This window comes from Acromyrmex echinatior, chromosome 4 (genome assembly GCF_024713525.1).
Source record: "Acromyrmex echinatior isolate Ae372 chromosome 4, ASM2471352v2, whole genome shotgun sequence".
NCBI classification, from domain to species: Eukaryota; Metazoa; Arthropoda; class Insecta; order Hymenoptera; family Formicidae; genus Acromyrmex; species Acromyrmex echinatior.
In genome coordinates, this window is record NC_141855.1 from 13,821,771 (window position 1) to 13,842,185 (window position 20,415).

Consider the following 20,415-nt stretch of genomic DNA (forward strand, 5'->3'; position numbering starts at 1 on the left):
TAATAAAATTAATGTTAAAATAAGTCCAGTTGGGAATGTTATTTCATGAAAATAATACTTTGTCATATATTATTATCATTTTTTTGTAAAAATTTGTTATTATTACTCGTTACTAGTTTTAAAAAGTAACACGTTACTGTTATTTAGAAAATAACATTTCATTACTTTTTCTCACTCTAAAAATATTAAGTGTTGGAATTAATTCGTAGCGTTTTACAAGTGATGGGAAGTACTTTCATTAATGTATTTTTTAATGCTCATGTGAAATAAATAACATTCTTTCATTAAAAAACGCTACGAATTAATTCCAACACCTAATAATTAATTGATTATTTTAATTTAATTACTATTAATAATTTAATTACTACTAATGTTATTAATTTAATTAATTAAATCAATATAATTTGAGCATTAATTTACTCATATTCTTCGTTTTACATAGTTGACGAAATTCAAGTAGCATCATACAAAATGTTGGCGTCTCTGTACACTCTTGGAATAGACGCTAGTTTAACGCACGACAGAAAATACCTCAAGACTGAGATCGAGCGACATAAACCTAATCTAGGCTCCTGTTTGGGTGCTTTTTCAAGTTGCTTCCCAGTGGCCTTCTTAGAGCCTCATTTAAACAAGCACAATCAATATTCCCTTCTAAATCGAATCGCAGATCATTCTCTGGAAGCTCAAGATATTATGACAAAGATGGAATCGAGTATGCCAACGTTGGAGACCATCCTTAATGAAGTCGATCAGTTCGTTGAATCCGAGAAGACCTACAATGATGCTCCTCACGTCGTTGACGTAATTCTACCTTTGCTCTGCTCTTATTTACCATTCTGGTGGGCACAAGGGCCTGACAATGTAAGTCCGACTGAAAGTACCTACGTCAGTATGGTAACGAGCGATCACATGAACCAGTTGCTGAAAAACGTGTTGAAGTTGATCAAGAAGAACATCGGTAATGAAAACGCACCGTGGATGACGCGCATTGCGGCCTATACGCAGCAAATCATTATCAATTCGTCCGAGGAGTTATTAAAGGATCCATTTTTGCCTCTCGCCGAACGCGTCAGAAAACGAACGGACACTATGTTCCACAAGGAGGAATCTCTTCGGGGTTTTATTAAATCTTCGACTGACGATACCTCGCAAATTGAAGCGCAGATTCAAGAAGATTGGCAATTACTTGTGCGCGATATCTACTCATTCTATCCCCTATTAATAAAGTATGTCGATCTTCAAAGGAATCATTGGCTGAGGAACAATATTTCCGAAGCTGAAGATCTATACAATCACGTAGCAGCTATATTTAATATCTGGTCCAAATCACAGTACTTTTTACGCGAAGAACAGAATTTTATATCCGCGAATGAAATTGATAACATGGTGCTCATCATGCCCACTGCAACAAGAAGACCTGCTACAGTGTCTGATGGCACCGCACCTTCCGGAGGAGGCAAAGTTCGTACAAACGATTAATTTTATTTACTCTCCAGCAAAAACAAGCTAACGTTATTTATTTATTTATTTACCGTTTTCTACATTAAAATGACATTAAAGACGATAAATAACGGCAACTTGTTTCCTTGGCTATTTGATTTTGCTCTAATCTACATTTAATTCAAGAATCAAAAGATCAAATGATTAAGTATCTCTTTCGTATTTAGAAAAAGAAAAAGCATCGCGACAAGAAGAGAGATAAGGACAAAGAAGTACAAGCATCCTTGATGGTCGCTTGCTTGAAACGATTGCTACCTGTCGGCTTAAATCTCTTCGCTGGTCGCGAACAGGAATTAGTGCAGCATTGCAAAGACAGATTCCTGAAAAAGATGCCGGAATCTGATATCTCGGAATTTGCCAAGACTCAACTGACACTGCCGGATAAGATCGATCCTGCCGATGAAATGTCTTGGCAACATTATCTATATTCTCAATTAGGTCAGAAGAAAGACGCAATAGAGCCTGTAAAGGCTCAGCAACTGGAAGATGTCGTTGCTAGAATCACCGATATGGCCAAAGTCTTGTATGGTTTACATATGGTTAGTTATGAAGCTGTTTAACATTATTGTATAGTTGTAATTTTTAAACTTTTGTGGATTCACAGTACTTAAGGAAAAATCTTCGAAGCTTTGTAACTTTTTTTTAATTTGCTATTGATATCAATGTTTTCGTGAACACTGGAAATGCAAACGCTATTTTTGGAAATCAGTTCATCATATCATCATTTTTCTGTTTCTTTAAGTCGCGCCGAAGTATTCATCGTATTCATTCCGTACTTTTGTTCTCGAGTAGATAGATCATCCACAACAGCAGAGCAAGAGTCAATATCGTTCAGTGGTGTCGATCCAGCGTAAACGAGCGGTAATCGCTTGCTTCCGCCAAACTTCCCTACATTCCTTGCCAAGGTATCCTTCTTGTTATTTAGTTTTTCTCTTCATTTGTGATTTCACAACATTATTAATTTTTTTAGTATCACCACATTTTTATTTTAAGTTAAACTGAATGTCGGCGGTGTGTTTTGTGTTATTGATTTATGTAGAATTTATTAGCTATTTTGCTGTTTATTAATCGGAGAGAGAAATAATTAGGCGATAAGAATCGAGTTTTGAGTGTTATATATATTATGTAACATTAACTGCAATAATTAATGAAAGTGATTGTTAAGTGATTTAATGAGTGCGCTTGCTGTTTACCTGCACGCTAACAGGCGACAAAGCCGCCGCCATCGCGAGATGGATGGAAACGTGTGTTGTGCGCTGCTAGAAAAAGAGCGGCGATTGCATGTTTGCGTAGTGAACCTCTATATAAATTGAGAAGGTATGATTAACGCAAATTAATTTCTACTGTATGTTTCTTTGAATAATATTTTAATTATATAAATTTATTCTTTTAGGCATCGAGCGATAAATATTTTTGCACGAACGTATTACGAGTTGTGGTTACAAGATGAAAATGTGGGTCAAGAAGTTATGATCGAGGATCTTACGGTAACAGCGATCTATATTATTGAATCCTTAGTACACATGATTCAGTCATTCGTATGATGACGATTTCGTCATCCTTCTCTTCTTTGAAATACTTGGAGCACCTTAAATAAAGATATCCTCTCCTTTTTTTAAAATTTTACAAATATTTTCTAAAGATGTTAAAGTATATGTAAGATCATACTTAATATTTTTTACATACTTTTAAAAATGACAGAAATTAACTCGGAATACGAAGGACCCAGAAAATTATCGTATGTATTAAGGGTTAAGACACAGACTTCTATAAGTTTGTGGGTTAAGCTGATTGAAATGTAGATAATTTAACATAAAATTAACAATAATATTAATATTATATTTTTTCTTTCAGCAATCGTTCGAGGATGCTGAGTTGAAGAAAATGGATAAGGCTGAGGACGAAGGCAAGCCCGATCCGTTGACACAATTGGTGACAACATTCTGTCGTGGTGCTATGACTGAACGATCAGGCGCTCTTCAAGAAGATCCGCTTTACATGAGTTATGCTCAAATTATCTCAAAATCATGCGGGGAAGAAGAGGAAGAGGGTGAAGAAGAAGGTGGAGGTGAAGAAGAAGGAGGAGCTTCGATCCATGTAAGTATCTTTGATTGATAAGTTCTCGTCTGATATAATAGATATAATTCTCATACACACACACACACACACACACACACACACTCACACACACACACACACACACACACACACACACACACACAAGTAAGAAAATAGAATTCTTTAAATTCCCACTAAATCAGTCTACCGCATTAATAAATTCCCTATTTTTTTCTAACTTACTAAAAGCGGAGACATAAGCTATTTACGGTAAGAATAAGTAGTTAGTGCGAGAATTCATCCGCTTAATATATGCTCGCAGTCCAAAGTATTAATCATATGAGTTTTCCATATTGTAACACCTGAATTTGTTGAATTATATATTGTTTTATTCATTGAAATCAAAGCAATATGTATAATATCATTCATGAATAAGCAAAACATCATAGGCTATCAAGATTTGTCTTCCTTTCATCAATCTATTACTAACAATATAATTAAATTGTGCATTTTTTTCTTTTATCGTAATTCTCAAGAGGCCAATGCATAAATTAATGGTAAGATATTCCATTATATTTAATGAACATTTTTTAACATAAAATAATGTTAAATCTCACCAACAAATGTAAAGTGATTATATAAAATTTTTAATTAGAGAAGTTTAATATTAATTATATTTTTTTATTATAAATTATTATATGCTTGGTTAAAAGTAATGTATAATATGTATGTATATTTATTAAATTTATGTACATGAAAGTGATTTTAATTTTATATAACATTTTCATCATGTTCTGTAATTATAGGAGCAAGAAATGGAGAAGCAAAAACTCTTGTTCCACCAAGCTCGTCTAGCAAATCGCGGCGTCGCCGAAATGGTCCTTCTGCACATATCGGCGTGTAAGGGCATTCCCAGCGAGATGGTGATGAAGACTTTAGAGCTTGGAATTTCGATCCTGCGTGGCGGTAATATCGAAATTCAGCGAGGAATGCTGAATCATCTGAAGGAGAAAAAGGACGTCGGTTTCTTCACGTCCATTGCAGGTCTAATGAACTCTTGCAGCGTGCTGGATCTGGACGCTTTCGAGAGGAATACGAAAGCTGAGGGTCTCGGTGTTGGTTCCGAGGGTGCAGCTGGTGAGAAGAATATGCACGACGCCGAATTCACTTGCGCCTTATTCCGCTTTATCCAACTCACCTGCGAGGGTCACAATCTTGGCAAGTATTATTCCGCTGAACACAAATTAACAATAACATTATATCAATAATATAATTTCTCATTCAACAACATAAATTTAATTACACACATATATAAGATGAGGCTCCAAAGAATCTATCAGTGAAAAATGTAAAAAAATTTTTACATTTTGCATTACTTATGTAACTTCGATTTATATTTTATATTGATAAAGACCTGAATTAATGGGTGAAACGTGTATATTTTATTTGTTACATTTACATGAAAATAAAGAATTTTCTGTGCATTCGAACAGCTGATGACGGCTTTTGATGGGCTTTTTTACATTTTTTATAAATGTAATTAACACATATTGTATATATAATAATTACATTGTTTAATAGGAAATTATAATATTGATATAATTGTATTGAACTAATTGTGTTCAACGAAACATTATCACTATTGAAAGTAATTCGATCAAATGACGTTTATTCTATATTCAATAGATTGGCAGAACTATCTTAGGACACAGGCTGGTAATACGACGACGGTGAACGTGGTCATTTGCACCGTCGATTACCTACTGCGATTGCAGGAGTCAATCATGGATTTTTACTGGCATTACTCGAGCAAGGAACTCATCGACCCTGCCGGCAAAGCAAATTTTTTCAAAGCTATTGGAGTTGCTAGTCAAGTTTTTAACACTCTCACTGAGGTTATTCAAGGCCCATGCGCACAGAATCAACAAGCTTTAGCGCATTCAAGATTGTGGGACGCAGTCGGAGGTTTTCTTTTCTTATTCTCGCATATGCAAGACAAACTATCGAAGCACTCCAGTCAGGTGGATCTTCTGAAAGAATTGCTTAACTTGCAGAAAGACATGATTACCATGATGCTTTCCATGCTTGAAGGTATATATTTCTTTTCAATTTTATTAAAAAAATGAATAAAGTAATCAATATTCATGTGATTTAAAGGTAATGTCGTGAACGGGACGATTGGAAAACAGATGGTAGACACTTTGGTCGAGTCGGCTAGTAATGTAGAACTGATTTTGAAGTACTTCGACATGTTCTTGAAATTAAAGGATCTTGTATCATCGCCGAGTTTCTTGGAAGTCGATCTTAACAATGACGGTTGGGTGTATCCTAAGGATTTCAAGGAGAAGATGGAGCAACAGAAGAGTTATACCAGGTATTACGCTTGCAAAATTACCTATCATCTAATATTTTTCGAATTAAATTACTTTACATCTAAAATTTAAGATTAAAAAAAAATCTAAATTTTTATTTTTCAAATGTTTTCAGCGAGGAAATTGAATTTCTCTTGGCCTGTTGCGAGACGAATCACGACGGCAAGATCGATTATGTTGCTTTCATGGATCGTTTCCATGAGCCGTCGAAGGAAATCGGTTTCAATCTGGCTGTATTACTCACCAATCTGTCCGAACATATGCCTAACGAACCGAGACTAGCCAGATTCCTTGAGACAGCCGGTTCTGTTCTAAATTACTTCGAGCCGTTCTTAGGCAGAATCGAGATCCTCGGTGGCAACAAGAAAATTGAGCGCGTGTACTTTGAGATCAAGGAATCGAACATCGAACAGTGGGAGAAGCCGCAAATTAAGGAATCGAAGAAGACCTACTTCTATAATACGGTAGTTGAGGCTGGCGAGAAAGAGAAACTCGAAACCTTCATCAACTTTTGCGAAGATGCTATTTTTGAAATGCAACACGCGAGTGCGTTGATGACCGTAGAGGAAAGCGGCGGAATCGGCAAAGCGAGGGAATCGTCGTACACGTATATGACCGAGGATGATGAAGAAAGAAATAAAGACCCAATCAGGCGGGGGATACAAGCCATCAAAGATGGTGTTTATTTCTTCTTTTACATGTTCTCGCCTACCAATATTAAGAACAAGATTGCTGAAATGCAACAGATGACGATACCCGAGCTCTTCATTGGTTTCTTCAAGATGATTTTCTACGCCTTCTATTATTCCGGTTTCGGTGTTGGCTGTGTGATCAAGTATTTCATGAGACTTCTATTGACATTAATGAGAGGACCGCATGTGGAGGAACCTGTTGTAGTCAAGGAGGAGGAAGAGAAACCGTCGAGGCATTTACCCGCTTTACCACCGACGCCGGATGAATCGAATTTACAAGTAAAATTTTCTCAATAAATTATGTTAATACAACACTAAGAAATATTATTTAACAAATTCGCATACATAGGTGCAAGCCTTCGGAATGGATATAACGAAAGAAGAAGGAGGGCAAATAAAACTAGCGCCGCACGAATCGACTACTTCTACGCCGCAATCCAGTATCGAAGAAACAGGTGAGAGTACACCCGAAGAGGGTACTGGCGAGGATGGAGCGAGAGCTGAAGGAGGAGAAAGCGAGTCGCCTGTTACTTTAGCTGATCTACTTGGGTTAGTATAAATATAGTATAAATATTAGTCCATTAATGAAAAATAATTAAATAATCCATAAAATTATAATTATTTTATAATTTTATTTTTAACGTTATTAAATTTAAGTTTATGTGCCATGGTGCAAAATGTGCTGCAAAATAGAAAACTTTAATACAAATTAAAAAAGAATGCCTAAATAGTACGCACTTATATTCTAAAATCAGAATATAAGATGTCTCAAAATATTTTTAAGACGTTTTTAAAACGCCTTATGTTGTTCAAATTTTGACATTCGTCATGTTTCGACATTGTCAAAATTGGGCCTAAGTTTTACGGTATCTGCAGATCGTGAAACGAAGAAAATACGCGTTTGCCGCATGTCGCTACGACAATTTTTCATTGAGTTATAGCGCTCCGAAAATCCGGCGGGCGCGTACGAATTATGAATAAGTACGGCGTGCGCTTGTGTGTCACGTGCATGTGACGCTTATGTTACTACGTTACTATACTACTACTACGGTCAGCTGATCAGCTGACCAATAGTAATCGCTTGACACGTGTTTCGCAATGCGAACGGGTGAGTGAGGCGGCCTCGCCTATGGATTAAAATCACAGGTCGATATAATCGACAATATCTTCGCATAGAAAAATAGCAGCGAGATGATCCTAGTCGCGTTGGAAAGCTGAAACTTTAGCGCTTCTAATGAACGCAGAATCATGTACCTAAGATAATTAGATCGTAAGATATCATCAGTTAATTACAAAAATATAATTAATTTCACTTCGAAACGATTAGCATCCTTGCAGCAGATATTAATATATCTTTAAATTACGATATTTCAACCTGAAAAAATCATGCTTAAAACAAATTGCACTGAAAAATGCGTACTTTCTTGTTTATAACAATATCGTTTATATTAGTATTATTTTATCTTCTTTTTTAAAAAAATAGAATATTTTCATTTTACTGCATGTTAACTAAATTTAGATAATAATTAATTAATAAATTATTGTAAATTTTTTTTTGTTAATTAAATGCTTTGTTACAATATTTGTTTAGCGGAGAACAAGCCAGAGCGCAAGCTGCCGCAGCGGCAGAAGCAGCGGCGGCACAACAAGCAGCCATGGCAGCAGTTGAAGCCGAAGCAAAGCAAGAAATTTCAGTCGAACCTTCCACAGGATCGAGCATCGATCTGTCCGAATATAGTCATCGTATAGTATCCTTCTTAGCCAGGAATTTCTACAATCTGAAATACGTCGCGCTAGTTCTCGCCTTTTGTATCAACTTTATGCTGCTATTCTATAAGGTTTATCAACATTTTCTATTATGATTTTTTTTTCTGTGCAAACGCAATAAATTAAATATAAAAATCTAAGATTATCTCTATAAATTCAAATTTTGCGTGTATATCGGTTTTTTATGTATGCTAATTTTAAATCTAGGTTTCGTCTTTGGCTGATGACTCGGACGAAGAAAGTAGTGGACAAATAGCGGATTTGTTAACGGAAATATCAGGCGAGGGGACATCGGGTTTGATAGGTAGTGGTATGGAAATAGGCAGCGGTAGTGGTGAAAACGGTTCGGAAGAGGAAGACGAAGAGGTTCAGGAATTTGTAGAAGTGTCTGAGGATTATTATTATATGGCTCACGTCATGAGGTTACTGGCTGCTCTTCATTCAATCGTTTCACTCGCTATGCTCGTCGCATATTATCATTTAAAGGTGACTTGAAACGCGAATAATAACAATAACTACACAATAAATCTTGAATATTTTTTTTCTATAACGTTTTCTATTGACAAAATATTTTAATTCAATGGTAGACATATGTACTCATATAATTATTGTAATTTAAAAAGTGAAATTACAAAATATTTATATTTATTCAGGTACCATTGGCCATATTCAAACGAGAGAAGGAAATTGCACGACGAGTAGAATTCGATGGATTATACATAGCCGAAACACCAGAAGAAGATGACATTAAAGCGCACTGGGATAAAATGGTAATATCAGCAAAGACTTTCCCCGTTAATTATTGGGACAAATTTGTAAAGAAGAAAGTCCGACAAAAATACAGCGAGACGTACGATTTCGATTACATCAGCAATTTGCTCGGAATGGAAAAGACTTCTTTCAGCCAGCAGGAAGATGAAGGATCTGGCTTAATACATTTGTAAGTAGATATTGTGATAATATCTCAAATCTTTCCGTGAGAGTCTTTAATGTAAAAAGTAATTTTTTATAGTATTGTAAATATCGACTGGAGATATCAAATATGGAAGGCCGGAGTCACGATCACCGATAACGTAAGTTCTTTCAAGTAAATTTTCAGCGAGATTAATTCATGTATTTTATATGTAAATTATTTAAATTAAATACTTATATATGTACGTATTTGATTTCTAGGCTTTTTTGTACAGTTTGTGGTACTTTACATTTTCAATCCTCGGCAACTACAACAATTTCTTCTTCGCCGCTCACCTGTTAGACGTCGCGGTCGGTTTCAAAACTTTACGAACAATCTTACAATCGGTAACACATAACGGCAAGCAGTTGGTCTTAACAGTGATGCTACTGACGATCGTAGTATACATCTACACTGTGATAGCCTTCAATTTCTTCAGAAAGTTCTATATACAGGAGGAAGACGAAACAGACAAGAAATGTCATCATATGCTAACAGTATGTTATACAGAAATACGTAAAAAAATCTTTTTTTAATTATAATGTATTTCATCTATAAACTTTGTGTTATTTTAATTTGAAGCTGTTGATGCATTTCTTTATTTACTTTCAGTGTTTCGTTTTCCATTTGTACAAAGGCGTAAGAGCCGGGGGTGGTATAGGCGATGAAATTGGTGAACCTGACGGTGACGATTACGAGGTTTATCGTATAATGTTCGACATTACGTTCTTCTTCTTCGTGATTGTCATTCTGTTGGCTATCATTCAGGGTGAGTATAATCGATTGATCCCCGATTGCAGCAGAAAAAAAAAACAATATTACATCGCGATTGATCCTTAGGTTTGATCATCGATGCGTTCGGCGAACTTCGAGATCAGCTCGATAATGTGAAGACAAATATGGAGAGTAACTGCTTCATTTGTGGTTTAGGAAAGGAATATTTCGACGCGGTACCGCATGGGTTCGATACTCATGTGCAACAAGAACATAATTTAGCAAATTACATGTAAATGTTTATAAATATTTTATGCTTTTAATTTTACAATCATTATATCAGAAAAAAACTTTATATCATCAATTTCTATATGATTTTAAATCACAGGTTCTTCCTTATGCACTTGATTAACAAACCAGACACCGAATACACTGGTCAGGAGACTTACGTGTGGAATATGTATCAACAAAGGTGTTGGGATTTCTTCCCGGTGGGCGACTGCTTTCGCAAGCAGAACGAGACAGTAGAAGAAGAAGCGAAGAAAAAATAAAATTAATCCTGACTCTAATTAAGGTGACCAATAGAAACGATCGATCTTACTTGACGAAGAGACTCTCTCATCGAACAGTCTTCGAAGTGTCTTCGATAATTTCGCATAAATTTTTGCTCATCGAGAGTGCGTGGATAGCACTCATTTAAAAATCAAATTTCGAAAGTTCTACATCTTACCTCATAACGACAAAGAAAGAATTTTTATCTTGTAAACTTATGCCTCCGTTTTCCACTTGGTAATTTATTCCGGCTAACTAATAGACTTTCTGACGTGTGAATGTAATGCATTAATTGCGTACTGCGTGTAATGAGGATTATAGAGAAATTCGTGTCTGATACCGCATCGGGGGAATAAAATTGAACATATTTTTCCAACTTTGTAAAAAAGGGCATAAACTGTATCATCAAAACCAGTAATTTTCTTTTTTAGATTATATTTCGAACACTAGATACCAAAATCATTGACAAAAGCTCGATTTCCTTCGATCGGCGGTATGTTATTGTTAAATCGTTGGAAACGGCGGAACCGACTGCACAAATTTACATATTCATAGCGTTATAATATTGCCTTCTTTTCATACGTCGGATGATCTATACTGTATAATTTTATGCTACATCGCATAAAATACGAAAAGCGATAACAAGTTTGAGATATATAATGATAGAATAAATAAAATTAAAGATGTTTAAAGTTTATGTAATGTGCAAATCTTTTTCTGACTTATATGAAAGTGAGAACTTTTTGGACATTATATGACTGGGCATCATTCTCATATATCTGAGAATGTCAATATATTGTAAATAAAATTCTACAGCAGGACTATCTGGTAATAAATAAAGACATAATTCTTTATTTCGTTATACTAGAATCTCTCTTTAACCTTGTGCACATCACTTATATATTTTTTTCAAATTTAATTAAAAAACTTAAGTATTAGCTTTATCTTCACAGAGTAACTTCAAAATTATGTTAAAATTTACAAATATATAAAAAATGTGTTAGAATCTACAAATTATTAATATCATTACATTCTTATTTAATTTACTTAGACTGATTATGTACGGAAAAAATTTTAAAAATATACCTATTTCAAATTTCAAAAATTATTAAAAATTCCTTTTTTATTTTCATTGAAATAATATCGGAAAGAGAATTTTATCAAAAAAGATTTCGTTCCTCTTAATCAGTTTTGAGATCGATGAAGCGCTAGCGGAATTCCGCATGACGTTATGACGCCGTGTCGTATCGATGTCTATCCCTGCATAGTAAAATCTCGCATTTCCCGTCGCGACACGCACCCCCGGGGAAATGAAAGAGGAACAACAAGAGTAACGGCGTGTCCCTCCGCACTAACGGCGGAAGGAGGTCGCGCAAGCGCATCGCATCAGTACTCGCTCGCCGGCGAGGAGCCTTCAGCCGCTTTCAGGGTGAAAATGCACCATGGCATGGGAGGATCGGCGGGCGATCGTCACGGCGCTCAAAATTCAGCGATGCAGGCCAGGAATGGCGTTTGTGACAAAATCGAAAATTACATATCCGAGTTAGGCCGATGGTACGTGAGTAAACGTCGGGGTGGTCACCTTAGACGCTCGCAGGAGCCTTTGCGTGTATTTTCCGCCCTGTGCCGCCCAGCAAAGTCGGTGGGGACGGGCGCAAGGGGGCGAATGACCCAGGGATAAAAGTGGCGGGTGTTTAGCTACGTTTCGTCGTAGCTTTTCACAATTGGCATAACAACAATCGTAGTGCAATCACGATGATTTAATATATATCAATCGAAGTTTCAAAAATTAGAGTAATAAAAATAAAACAAATCAATATACGTGATAATACAATTTCCAAAATTCGGAATGCGCTAGTGTTGGTGTATCTTTTGCATGGTTTCTGGATGTGTGAAATTCGTAGATCTCTATGTTAAGATATGTGTATTTTAGTAATCTTACATATTTTTAATAATTTCAATCATTTTTGTATGATTGATATAAAAATTTGCCACTATAAAGTATTATCTGTCATCTAAATTAAGCGTTTATTTTTACGCGGTATTTCTTATATTTTTGCATAGTCGCCTCGAAAGCGGGATATAGCCAATCTTAGTCTGACCAACGTCAAGCGTTACTACTTAAACACCGGGACACAAATATTTAATATAGTTAAATTTAAGTTCAATATGTAAATTTCTATTTAAAGAAAATCAGTTTCTTATTTTTTATAATAGGCTCAACCGTAGTAATTGTGACAATATCTAATTGTTTATGTATTAAAATTTAAAAAGACTTTATATTTCATGTTATTCTATGTTTGAAGATAATTTGACTTTAAATTGATACAAGTCTGAAATACAAAAATTTTATGTTATAACAATTATCAAATGTGTAAAGTATTATAAAAAGATTAGGTTACTAAAGTTTACAGATATCAATTCAATGTCAATTTTTTTCCAGATTATGTCGTTTTAAATATTCATTGTTTCAAGATTACTATGAATCTAAATTAATGTTTTGTCAAGGACATAGCATAATTAATAGTGTGTATAACACTTTTTAATTAAACATCATAATTACCCTACTGTCAATTCAATGTACGGGGTAATTGTGACGATAAACATCAGAGTAATTGTGATACTTCGTGCGCGATTACGCTGAGGTTTCTTCTGATGATTTGCACAATTTTTAACAGCTGCAAAAGATACCGTTACAAAAATCATCTAAATGAGATCCACAACATATAGACATTGATTTAAATAGAATCAAACCAGCAGAAGAAACGAAAACGTAGGATAAAATCGGAATTAGTGCAATACGTTAACACGAAGAATTTAATGCTCTTTATGTATTAATTTGTTGCTTTAATTTTAATTGCTCTAATTGCTAACAACATAAATCGGTTTTATGCTAACTTTTAAAGTTAGAATGCCCATTAAAAATAATAATGATAAGGCTTATACCATAATTTAGCACTATATGCTTTTAATACATATTACTAGAATATAAAAAAATTAAATTTCAACTGGAATTTAAATTTTGGTAATTTAACCGTAGTTTCGGTGCGCTACACTTCACTGAAACAACACCAAAACACATATCATGCAACAGCAAACTATCAAATTAATACTTGATGAATTCTAAATTATAATATAAATGTTTTTATTATATGTTTATTACTTTAGGTATTTTTTCTTGAAACGATATATGTTTCGGGGTTGTTTATGACGTGAAGGATAATGCACCGAAATTTAAACTAAGGTATATTAAAAACACATAGTTAGCACTAAATTACGATGTAAACATTATTATTATTATTATTAACATTTTTAATAGGCATTCTAATTTTTTTAATTTACAAATTAGCATAAAACCGATTTTTTACTAAAAATAATTATTAAAATATTGATTAAAAATAATAAAATTAAAATTAGGGCAATAAATTAGTACATAAAGAGCACTAAATTCTCCGTACATTGGAACCTGATTCTGTTCAAATTGGCGTGCTATCTTAATGGACGTCTATGTCTATTAAGATAACATGCCAATATGAGCACAATCAAATTTTGATATATGAGAATTTAATGCTTTTTATGTGCTAATTCGTTGCTCTAATCCTGATTTGATTGCTTTAACTATTTGTCAAAAAAATGTTTTAATCTATAGTTAGAAAAATTAGCTACATAAATCTTTCAACAGAATATATAAATATACGGAATACAAGAGATCCGGGTCGACTCCCGGTCGAGGTAATATTTTTCGCAATAAATTTATTTACAGTTTTTCAATACATTAATATCTTTCTAATAGAATGCCAGATTGAACATCAAATTATTAAATTACTTATCAATTTAATTTGTGATAATACTATAGTAGTTTGATTGCGTTTATATTTTCGAAAAATCATTTCGACGCGTAGTTCAAATAATTATATTTAGTAATTGAAATAAAAATTAAAAAAGGCTCCAAAGATTAAATCAATAAAGAAATGTAAAGCCAATGAGAGCCGACACAGTACGTGTGTAATCATAAAAATAATATATATATCAATCATCAATTACAGACGTTTCGATCATAGGATTAGGTCATCTTCAGTGTAACAATAAATCGGAATCAAAATTGATGCGTTGTAAAACAATAAGGTAAATGCTGTTAGTGAATCGTTAGGCTGTTGTCCAAAATTAACAACTTCATTATCGCCTGTGATACTTAGCTAGATACTCAAACAAGAATTCAATCATTTAACTAAAATCGAGTTAATATATGAAATTTATGAAATTTTAATTGTAGTCAAAATATTAAAATAGATTGTATCAGTTGGATAAAACTTACATTGTACTTAGCATAACGATGATCCGTTATAACGCGATGTACTTATAACTACGTCTTGAGAACGTGTGAGAGTTTATGGTCGAAATATCTGTAATTGGTGATGGATATACATATATATTATTCTTGATTACACACGTACAATTGTATCAGCTTTCATTGGCTTTACATTCCTTTATTGATATATATTTAATATATTAATTCACATAGAAATTATTTAAAAAGTATTAAAGATCCTTCGACCGGTATAGGCTTCTAATTTATCGATTGTGTTCTCACATGTACAGTCTAAAATAAGATATATTCTTATTGAGAATAAATAAATTTTAAATACTAATCTTTATGGCATTAAAAAGTGACACTAATTGACATTAATTGATTTAATATAAAATTATTAATACTTAAAGATATTAGACTTTTAAGATATTAAAATCTGTTTACAAACGCAATATCATGTAGTATTATATTTAGATATATTTTAAGGTACACATTTGTACATTCTTGGAATACGTACCAATGTTTATTAATGAATTATCAAATAGGGCAGTATGGAGGGCGATAATAATGGGCCAGTTCCTCTCGCTGGTGCTGTGCTTCATGACATTCATAAATCATTACATAAACACCGGTTCCTACAAGCTCTCGCTCCCAACAGGTAACTTATTTATTAAAAAAAAAACTGTTTTGTGCCTTCAGCGTCGGAAATTAAAGTGATTAAATTATAGCAATTTCAAGTTCATGAAACTTTGCGCGGCTAATTAATTATTATCGTTTTTGCGAGACAGGGCAAAATGTTCCACACTACGTGATGATGTGTTTAGTCTACACGACGTGGATGTCCTGTAGAGGTGTAGGGAATGGCTTAATTTCCGTCATACGAGCTCGTGGCTGGAGATATTTGTTCTTAGCACTGATTGACGTTGAGGCGTGCACTCTTATTACATCGTCGCATCAATATACCAGTCTCGCTAGTATACAGGTATGTGCATACATAAAGAACTTCAAAATACTGTTTATTGTAAGAGCAGTACAAAAATATAGGTAACAATTAATAAATCTTGTTTTGGAAAATCCATATATTATTGAGTAATTCTTACTTTCTAAAACTCTTAGAGCAAATCTTACTCTGAAGAATAAAATCTCACATAAAGATTAAAAAATCTTAAAGATTAAAAATTGAGTCATTCTTTTTCAAGACTGGGTCAATTTTCTTTAGAGTGAGATTCCACTTCAAAGAATTTGAAGAGTGTCATACATATTTTTCGATACTTATTTTTTTCATCAATTTTTTATGTTTATTGTATTACAATTTTTAAGCTTCATTGAATAATTCGCAAAAAAAAATATTTGTTTTGTGATTACCTCCGCTCACGTTTAAATTCAATTCAAATGCGATTTCTGTCGATGTTGTTTAATATACGATTTCCTACTCGAGTACGCAACTTTCCTCTCGCAGTTTGAGTTTGCATTATCTGGCATAGTAATATTCATATCAACTATGAATGGCGTACGGAATAGGCATTGTAATAGCCATAGCGGAAGAGAGAACGTTGGGTTTTCGACCCAACAATGCTCGTTCCCTCATGCTCGAGTCACTCATTCTTAATCAAACGCATTGCGCGCTTTATGAATTATCCATTGTTGCGTGTCTCTAACTCGCTTTTCCCCCTTACTATATATATATATATATATACACACACACACACACACATATATATACACACACACACACACAAATATGGCTAATATATAAACTTTTATAAAAAGGCTATAAAATATTTTAGCTTCTTGACTGTGTGGCGATACCGGTCGCGTTGGTACTTTCATTTCTGGTATTGGGCGTCAGATACAGAATGGTGCACATCGTCGGCGTATCCGTCTGCTTGATGGGCGTGGGATGCCTGGTTTGGGCTGGTATAGACGACAATAACGATCCCACTGCTACTGGTAATTATCGATGAATAGAATGCAAATAGGCCGATATTCATAGTTAATTCTTATATTTAAACATAAACGGTTTTTTAAATTTAAAACAGTCTTAAGTCCATCTTGAGTAATATCTTAAAATCTAATACGGTTCTGTGATTGGTTTATGTTTATAAGATCTTCAAACCGTCTTAAGAATTGACTATAAATATACTGGTTTATAAATCCTGGGCCACAAATAGGCTATTTCGCGATAGAAGAGAGTAAGAAAAAAATTAATGTTTAATGTTTCAACATGTTAGGGAAAAATCAACTTGTCGGCGATATGCTTTGTCTTGGCGGCGCGGTGTTGTTCTCGATAACGACGGTTCTTCAGGAATTGGGCGTTAAAACGGTCGATATTATCGAATACCTCGGCATGATTGGTTTTTTCGGTACGATACTGAGCTGCATGCAAACGTAAGTAGTAAATCATAATGGATATTAAAAGTTTTCAGAGGAATGCTTTGAATGAGTGACATTTTTGTATTGATCACGTCATTACAGCGCCGTACTCCAAAGGTTTCAAATAGAAGCATTTCACTGGGACAACGTACCAGTAATAACGATCCTGGTTCTCTATTGCATCACGCAATTCATGTTCTTCTCTTTGGTGCCAGTAATATTGTTCGAATCTGGTGCTACCGCCTTGCAACTAGCGCTGCTCACCTCAGATTCCTTCAATATATTAGCTGGAATGCTTAATCATCATTACAAGGTAAGCTATTGATTCGCACAAATGTCATCATTTCCTTTGCGCGATCGATAGTGTTCTCATTTAAATACATTAAATATAAGGTATTATTCAATACTTCTAGAATATTTACGCTGCAATATCTTTTCATCAAAGTAAAGTTAGCTTATACGGAAAAAACAGTGAAATATTTTAAAATTTAAATATAGATTTGAAAATAATTTGTGATACTAACAAAATAATATCAAAATAATGCTGTAAGGTACTCGAGTTGGTTACTTAATATCAAAACTTTTGCAGTATGATTCATCATGCTTCACTATTCTACATAATCATTTCAATGGTTCAAAACAATTACTTTCCGATCTGTATCTAGCTTTTTACAACTAGCATTTTAGCAAAATCATTCTTTCCGTAAATAAAAATAATATAAATCAGTATTGAAGTCTTTCTTCGTCTTCTCCAGTTTCACGCTTTGTACTTCGTTTCGTACGCACTCACGATGACCGGCATATACATTTACGCCATAAAAAGAACACCAATGTCGTCGAACTCACGGAGACAGCACATTGAACCGCCGATTCCGGATTATAGGTAAAAATAATCTTATTAAACATCATGCGAATCAATTCCGAAACGAATTATCGAATGCATTAACGTAACATTATTTTATTCTCAAGACACATGTCCCATCCCGATGTTGGTGAAGTGGAGATGGCTACGAGTTCCGGAATGTCCGGCGTGAGTGGTACTCTCGATATAAGGGCATCCACTCTCGGCAGCGAGAGAGAGACGATGGACGCAACAAGCCTACCACTTAGCGTCAGTTCCGACACGGCCTTCACCTCTTTCTACGGCAGTCAAGCAAATCTAAAGGTAGCATCAAGATCGATGCCGCGTGTCTCGTCCAATTCATTTTTCGATACGAGTACCGGTGTGCCCTGATATTTATCGGGAATGAACTTGACGCGAGCGCAAGGTTCGCGTGATATTCCGAGGCAGATAGAATCCACACGATTGAACATTTTCTCGAAATCTACCCATTTTCAATAATGCTTCGTGTTGCAACATGAGACTCAGTTTTACGCTACCGTAATTCTTTAAAATTTAGTAAACTCATTTTATAAAAATTATAGCTTTTTTGAACAGAAATAAATCGCATAACGTAACTGATTCATACAAAAGCAATAAAATCACACGACAAATAAAATTAATAATTGCATAAGTTTTAGATTATATCATTATGTGTTTGATAGCAGGCGTGATGCTATGGATTAAAGTAATGTCTAAATGATTGCCCGCGTACACAAAAAGAAAACTTTTCGTGGTAATCTGCCTGCGATAGCGAGTGATCTCTTCGTTCTTCTTTATCTATTTTTGGAGGTGTAAATGAAATCTGTGACGGTTTCAGGCTGCGAATGGGAACAGTGGTTCTGCCTGTAATTAATAAGCGGAAGAAAACGACTGCCTAGAATAGAATACCATGCGATTCATTCATTCGCGAACTTCTCGACTTCTTGAAACGGAGCCCTTAGAAAGCACGAAAGGATGTTTGTATGTCGACATCATAATTACGAACGCTAGCACACAGTCTAAAGACTTCTTTTAGATATCTGTGTGAAATTATTATTACACAGTGTTAATTGTACTTAATAGAGAAATGATAACTGGACCGTCTTTCAATTGTAATCCGATAATGTGATTAGACGTTATTTAGTAAATAAGTACAATTTATTTTTTATATTATAAATATATAATATGAAAAAATACTATTCGTTACAATATAACTTAATTATTGTAACAATTATAATTAACTTTATAATTTTCGCGCGCGTGGCAAAATAAATCTGGACAGCATAACAACTATAGTTTGATAATAAAAAATAATTTTATTTACTGTACATGTATGTGTAATTATCTAATTGAACTCTTTCAATATGCATATTATACATTGACAACTAATATTTAAGATTAAAACATTTCGTAATAATCACATATTTTTGTGTGTATATTCATCTATAATCGAATTCAATTCAAAGACGGTTATAAAATCAAAATATATACCAATCGTAGATATCAATATATTCTTTCGAATCAAAAACATTCCTAGTATTATTTATAAAAATGTGAACTAATTCTGTAAGAACGAAACGTGCCAAATGTTAAAGTCTATAAACACTTAGATCGTAGAATTAGGAAAATGCGAATGTAAAACATATACTCGTTTTACGTACATTGTATACTCATTTTCACTTAAATTTTTTATATTAACACGAATTACCTTCGTGGAAGTTTGTTATGATTATACGATCGATATACTGTAGTATATACAGAGATATTTATAACTTATAAGTTACGCTGATAAAATGAGGGCTGAGCGAGGAGAAAACTTTACATAATTCAATCCGACGAACTCGACCTAATTAATACAATAAATGTAAGTCAACTATGTAATTATGCTACGCTATTCTATTCTTCTACAATAGTACGATTTGTGACTGCAATGAACAAACATCATTACCAGTGCGGATAATATTTACAATAATTATAACAAAATACTTATTTGTATTCCGCTATTGCGCGCACAATATCGAAATGTAATAACAACTAAATCTAATATTCTCGTGAATAATCCACCTTTTTTGTTGAGATAACTAATCACAATGAAATTTCACAATATATTTACAAAATGAGCAGAAAATCCAAACTTGACACAACTTTGACCTTATTGTTACACCATACTAATTCATATTATTATACGATCAATCAATAAATTAATCTTACGTAATTAATGTTGAAAATATTATAGAAGACAAAGTGATAATTCAGCAAAAATT

The 20,415-nt window shown here is 33.9% G+C and overlaps 2 protein-coding genes across 11 annotated transcripts in view; both read left to right on the forward strand.

Annotated features, from left to right (window-relative positions):
* Positions 1-11,469, forward strand: part of RyR (Ryanodine receptor) — a 43,817-nt gene extending 32,348 nt beyond the window's left edge. For 5 of the 8 annotated variants that reach the window (XM_087405004.1, XM_087405005.1, XM_087405006.1 and 2 more), the window contains 18 exons: positions 443-1,461; positions 1,668-2,039; positions 2,293-2,405; positions 2,894-2,987; positions 3,355-3,597; positions 4,365-4,776; positions 5,245-5,649; positions 5,716-5,932; positions 6,046-6,901; positions 6,972-7,171; positions 8,214-8,460; positions 8,597-8,875; positions 9,043-9,329; positions 9,402-9,462; positions 9,563-9,838; positions 9,954-10,110; positions 10,182-10,347; positions 10,444-11,469. In XM_087405004.1, coding sequence (XP_087261130.1) covers positions 443-1,461; positions 1,668-2,039; positions 2,293-2,405; positions 2,894-2,987; positions 3,355-3,597; positions 4,365-4,776; positions 5,245-5,649; positions 5,716-5,932; positions 6,046-6,901; positions 6,972-7,171; positions 8,214-8,460; positions 8,597-8,875; positions 9,043-9,329; positions 9,402-9,462; positions 9,563-9,838; positions 9,954-10,110; positions 10,182-10,347; positions 10,444-10,606 — 5,567 coding nt within the window. In that variant the 3' untranslated portion in view covers positions 10,607-11,469. Of the gene's footprint in view, positions 1-442; positions 1,462-1,667; positions 2,040-2,292; positions 2,406-2,893; positions 2,988-3,354; positions 3,598-3,807; positions 3,829-4,094; positions 4,116-4,364; positions 4,777-5,244; positions 5,650-5,715; positions 5,933-6,045; positions 6,902-6,971; positions 7,172-8,213; positions 8,461-8,596; positions 8,876-9,042; positions 9,330-9,401; positions 9,463-9,562; positions 9,839-9,953; positions 10,111-10,181; positions 10,348-10,443 lie in introns of all 8 variants that reach the window. The other 3 variants (XM_087405002.1, XM_087405003.1, XM_087405008.1) reach the window with 2 other exon arrangements.
* Positions 11,470-11,970: 501 nt separating this feature from the next.
* On the forward strand, positions 11,971-20,366 carry LOC105146427 (queuine/queuosine transporter SLC35F2). Of its 3 annotated transcripts, none has more exons than XM_087405012.1 (9): positions 11,972-12,161; positions 14,290-14,339; positions 15,462-15,574; positions 15,705-15,898; positions 16,704-16,866; positions 17,148-17,304; positions 17,392-17,602; positions 18,045-18,172; positions 18,259-20,366. In XM_087405012.1, exons 3-9 carry the CDS (start codon positions 15,484-15,486, stop codon positions 18,521-18,523), a joined length of 1,209 nt encoding a protein of 402 aa, XP_087261138.1. In that variant the 5' UTR covers positions 11,972-12,161; positions 14,290-14,339; positions 15,462-15,483; the 3' UTR covers positions 18,524-20,366. The 3 variants fall into 3 exon arrangements, with proteins under 3 accessions (XP_087261137.1, XP_087261138.1, XP_011054962.2); XM_011056660.2 differs by lacking the exon at positions 14,290-14,339 and having other exon boundaries at positions 18,259-18,454; positions 18,990-20,366; XM_087405011.1 differs by lacking the exon at positions 14,290-14,339 and having other exon boundaries at positions 11,971-12,161.
* The last annotated feature ends 49 nt before the right edge of the window (positions 20,367-20,415 follow it).

Bases quoted from the DNA above. Each gene is read 5' to 3' on its own strand.
- LOC105146427 (XM_087405011.1), top strand. From the start codon at position 12,043: ATGCACCATGGCATGGGAGGATCGGCGGGCGATCGTCACGGCGCTCAA. The intron at 15,575-15,704 runs GTAACTTATTTA...TTTGCGAGACAG, and splicing joins CAAGCTCTCGCTCCCAACAG to GGCAAAATGTTCCACACTAC. The intron at 16,867-17,147 runs GTAATTATCGAT...TCAACATGTTAG, and splicing joins TAACGATCCCACTGCTACTG to GGAAAAATCAACTTGTCGGC.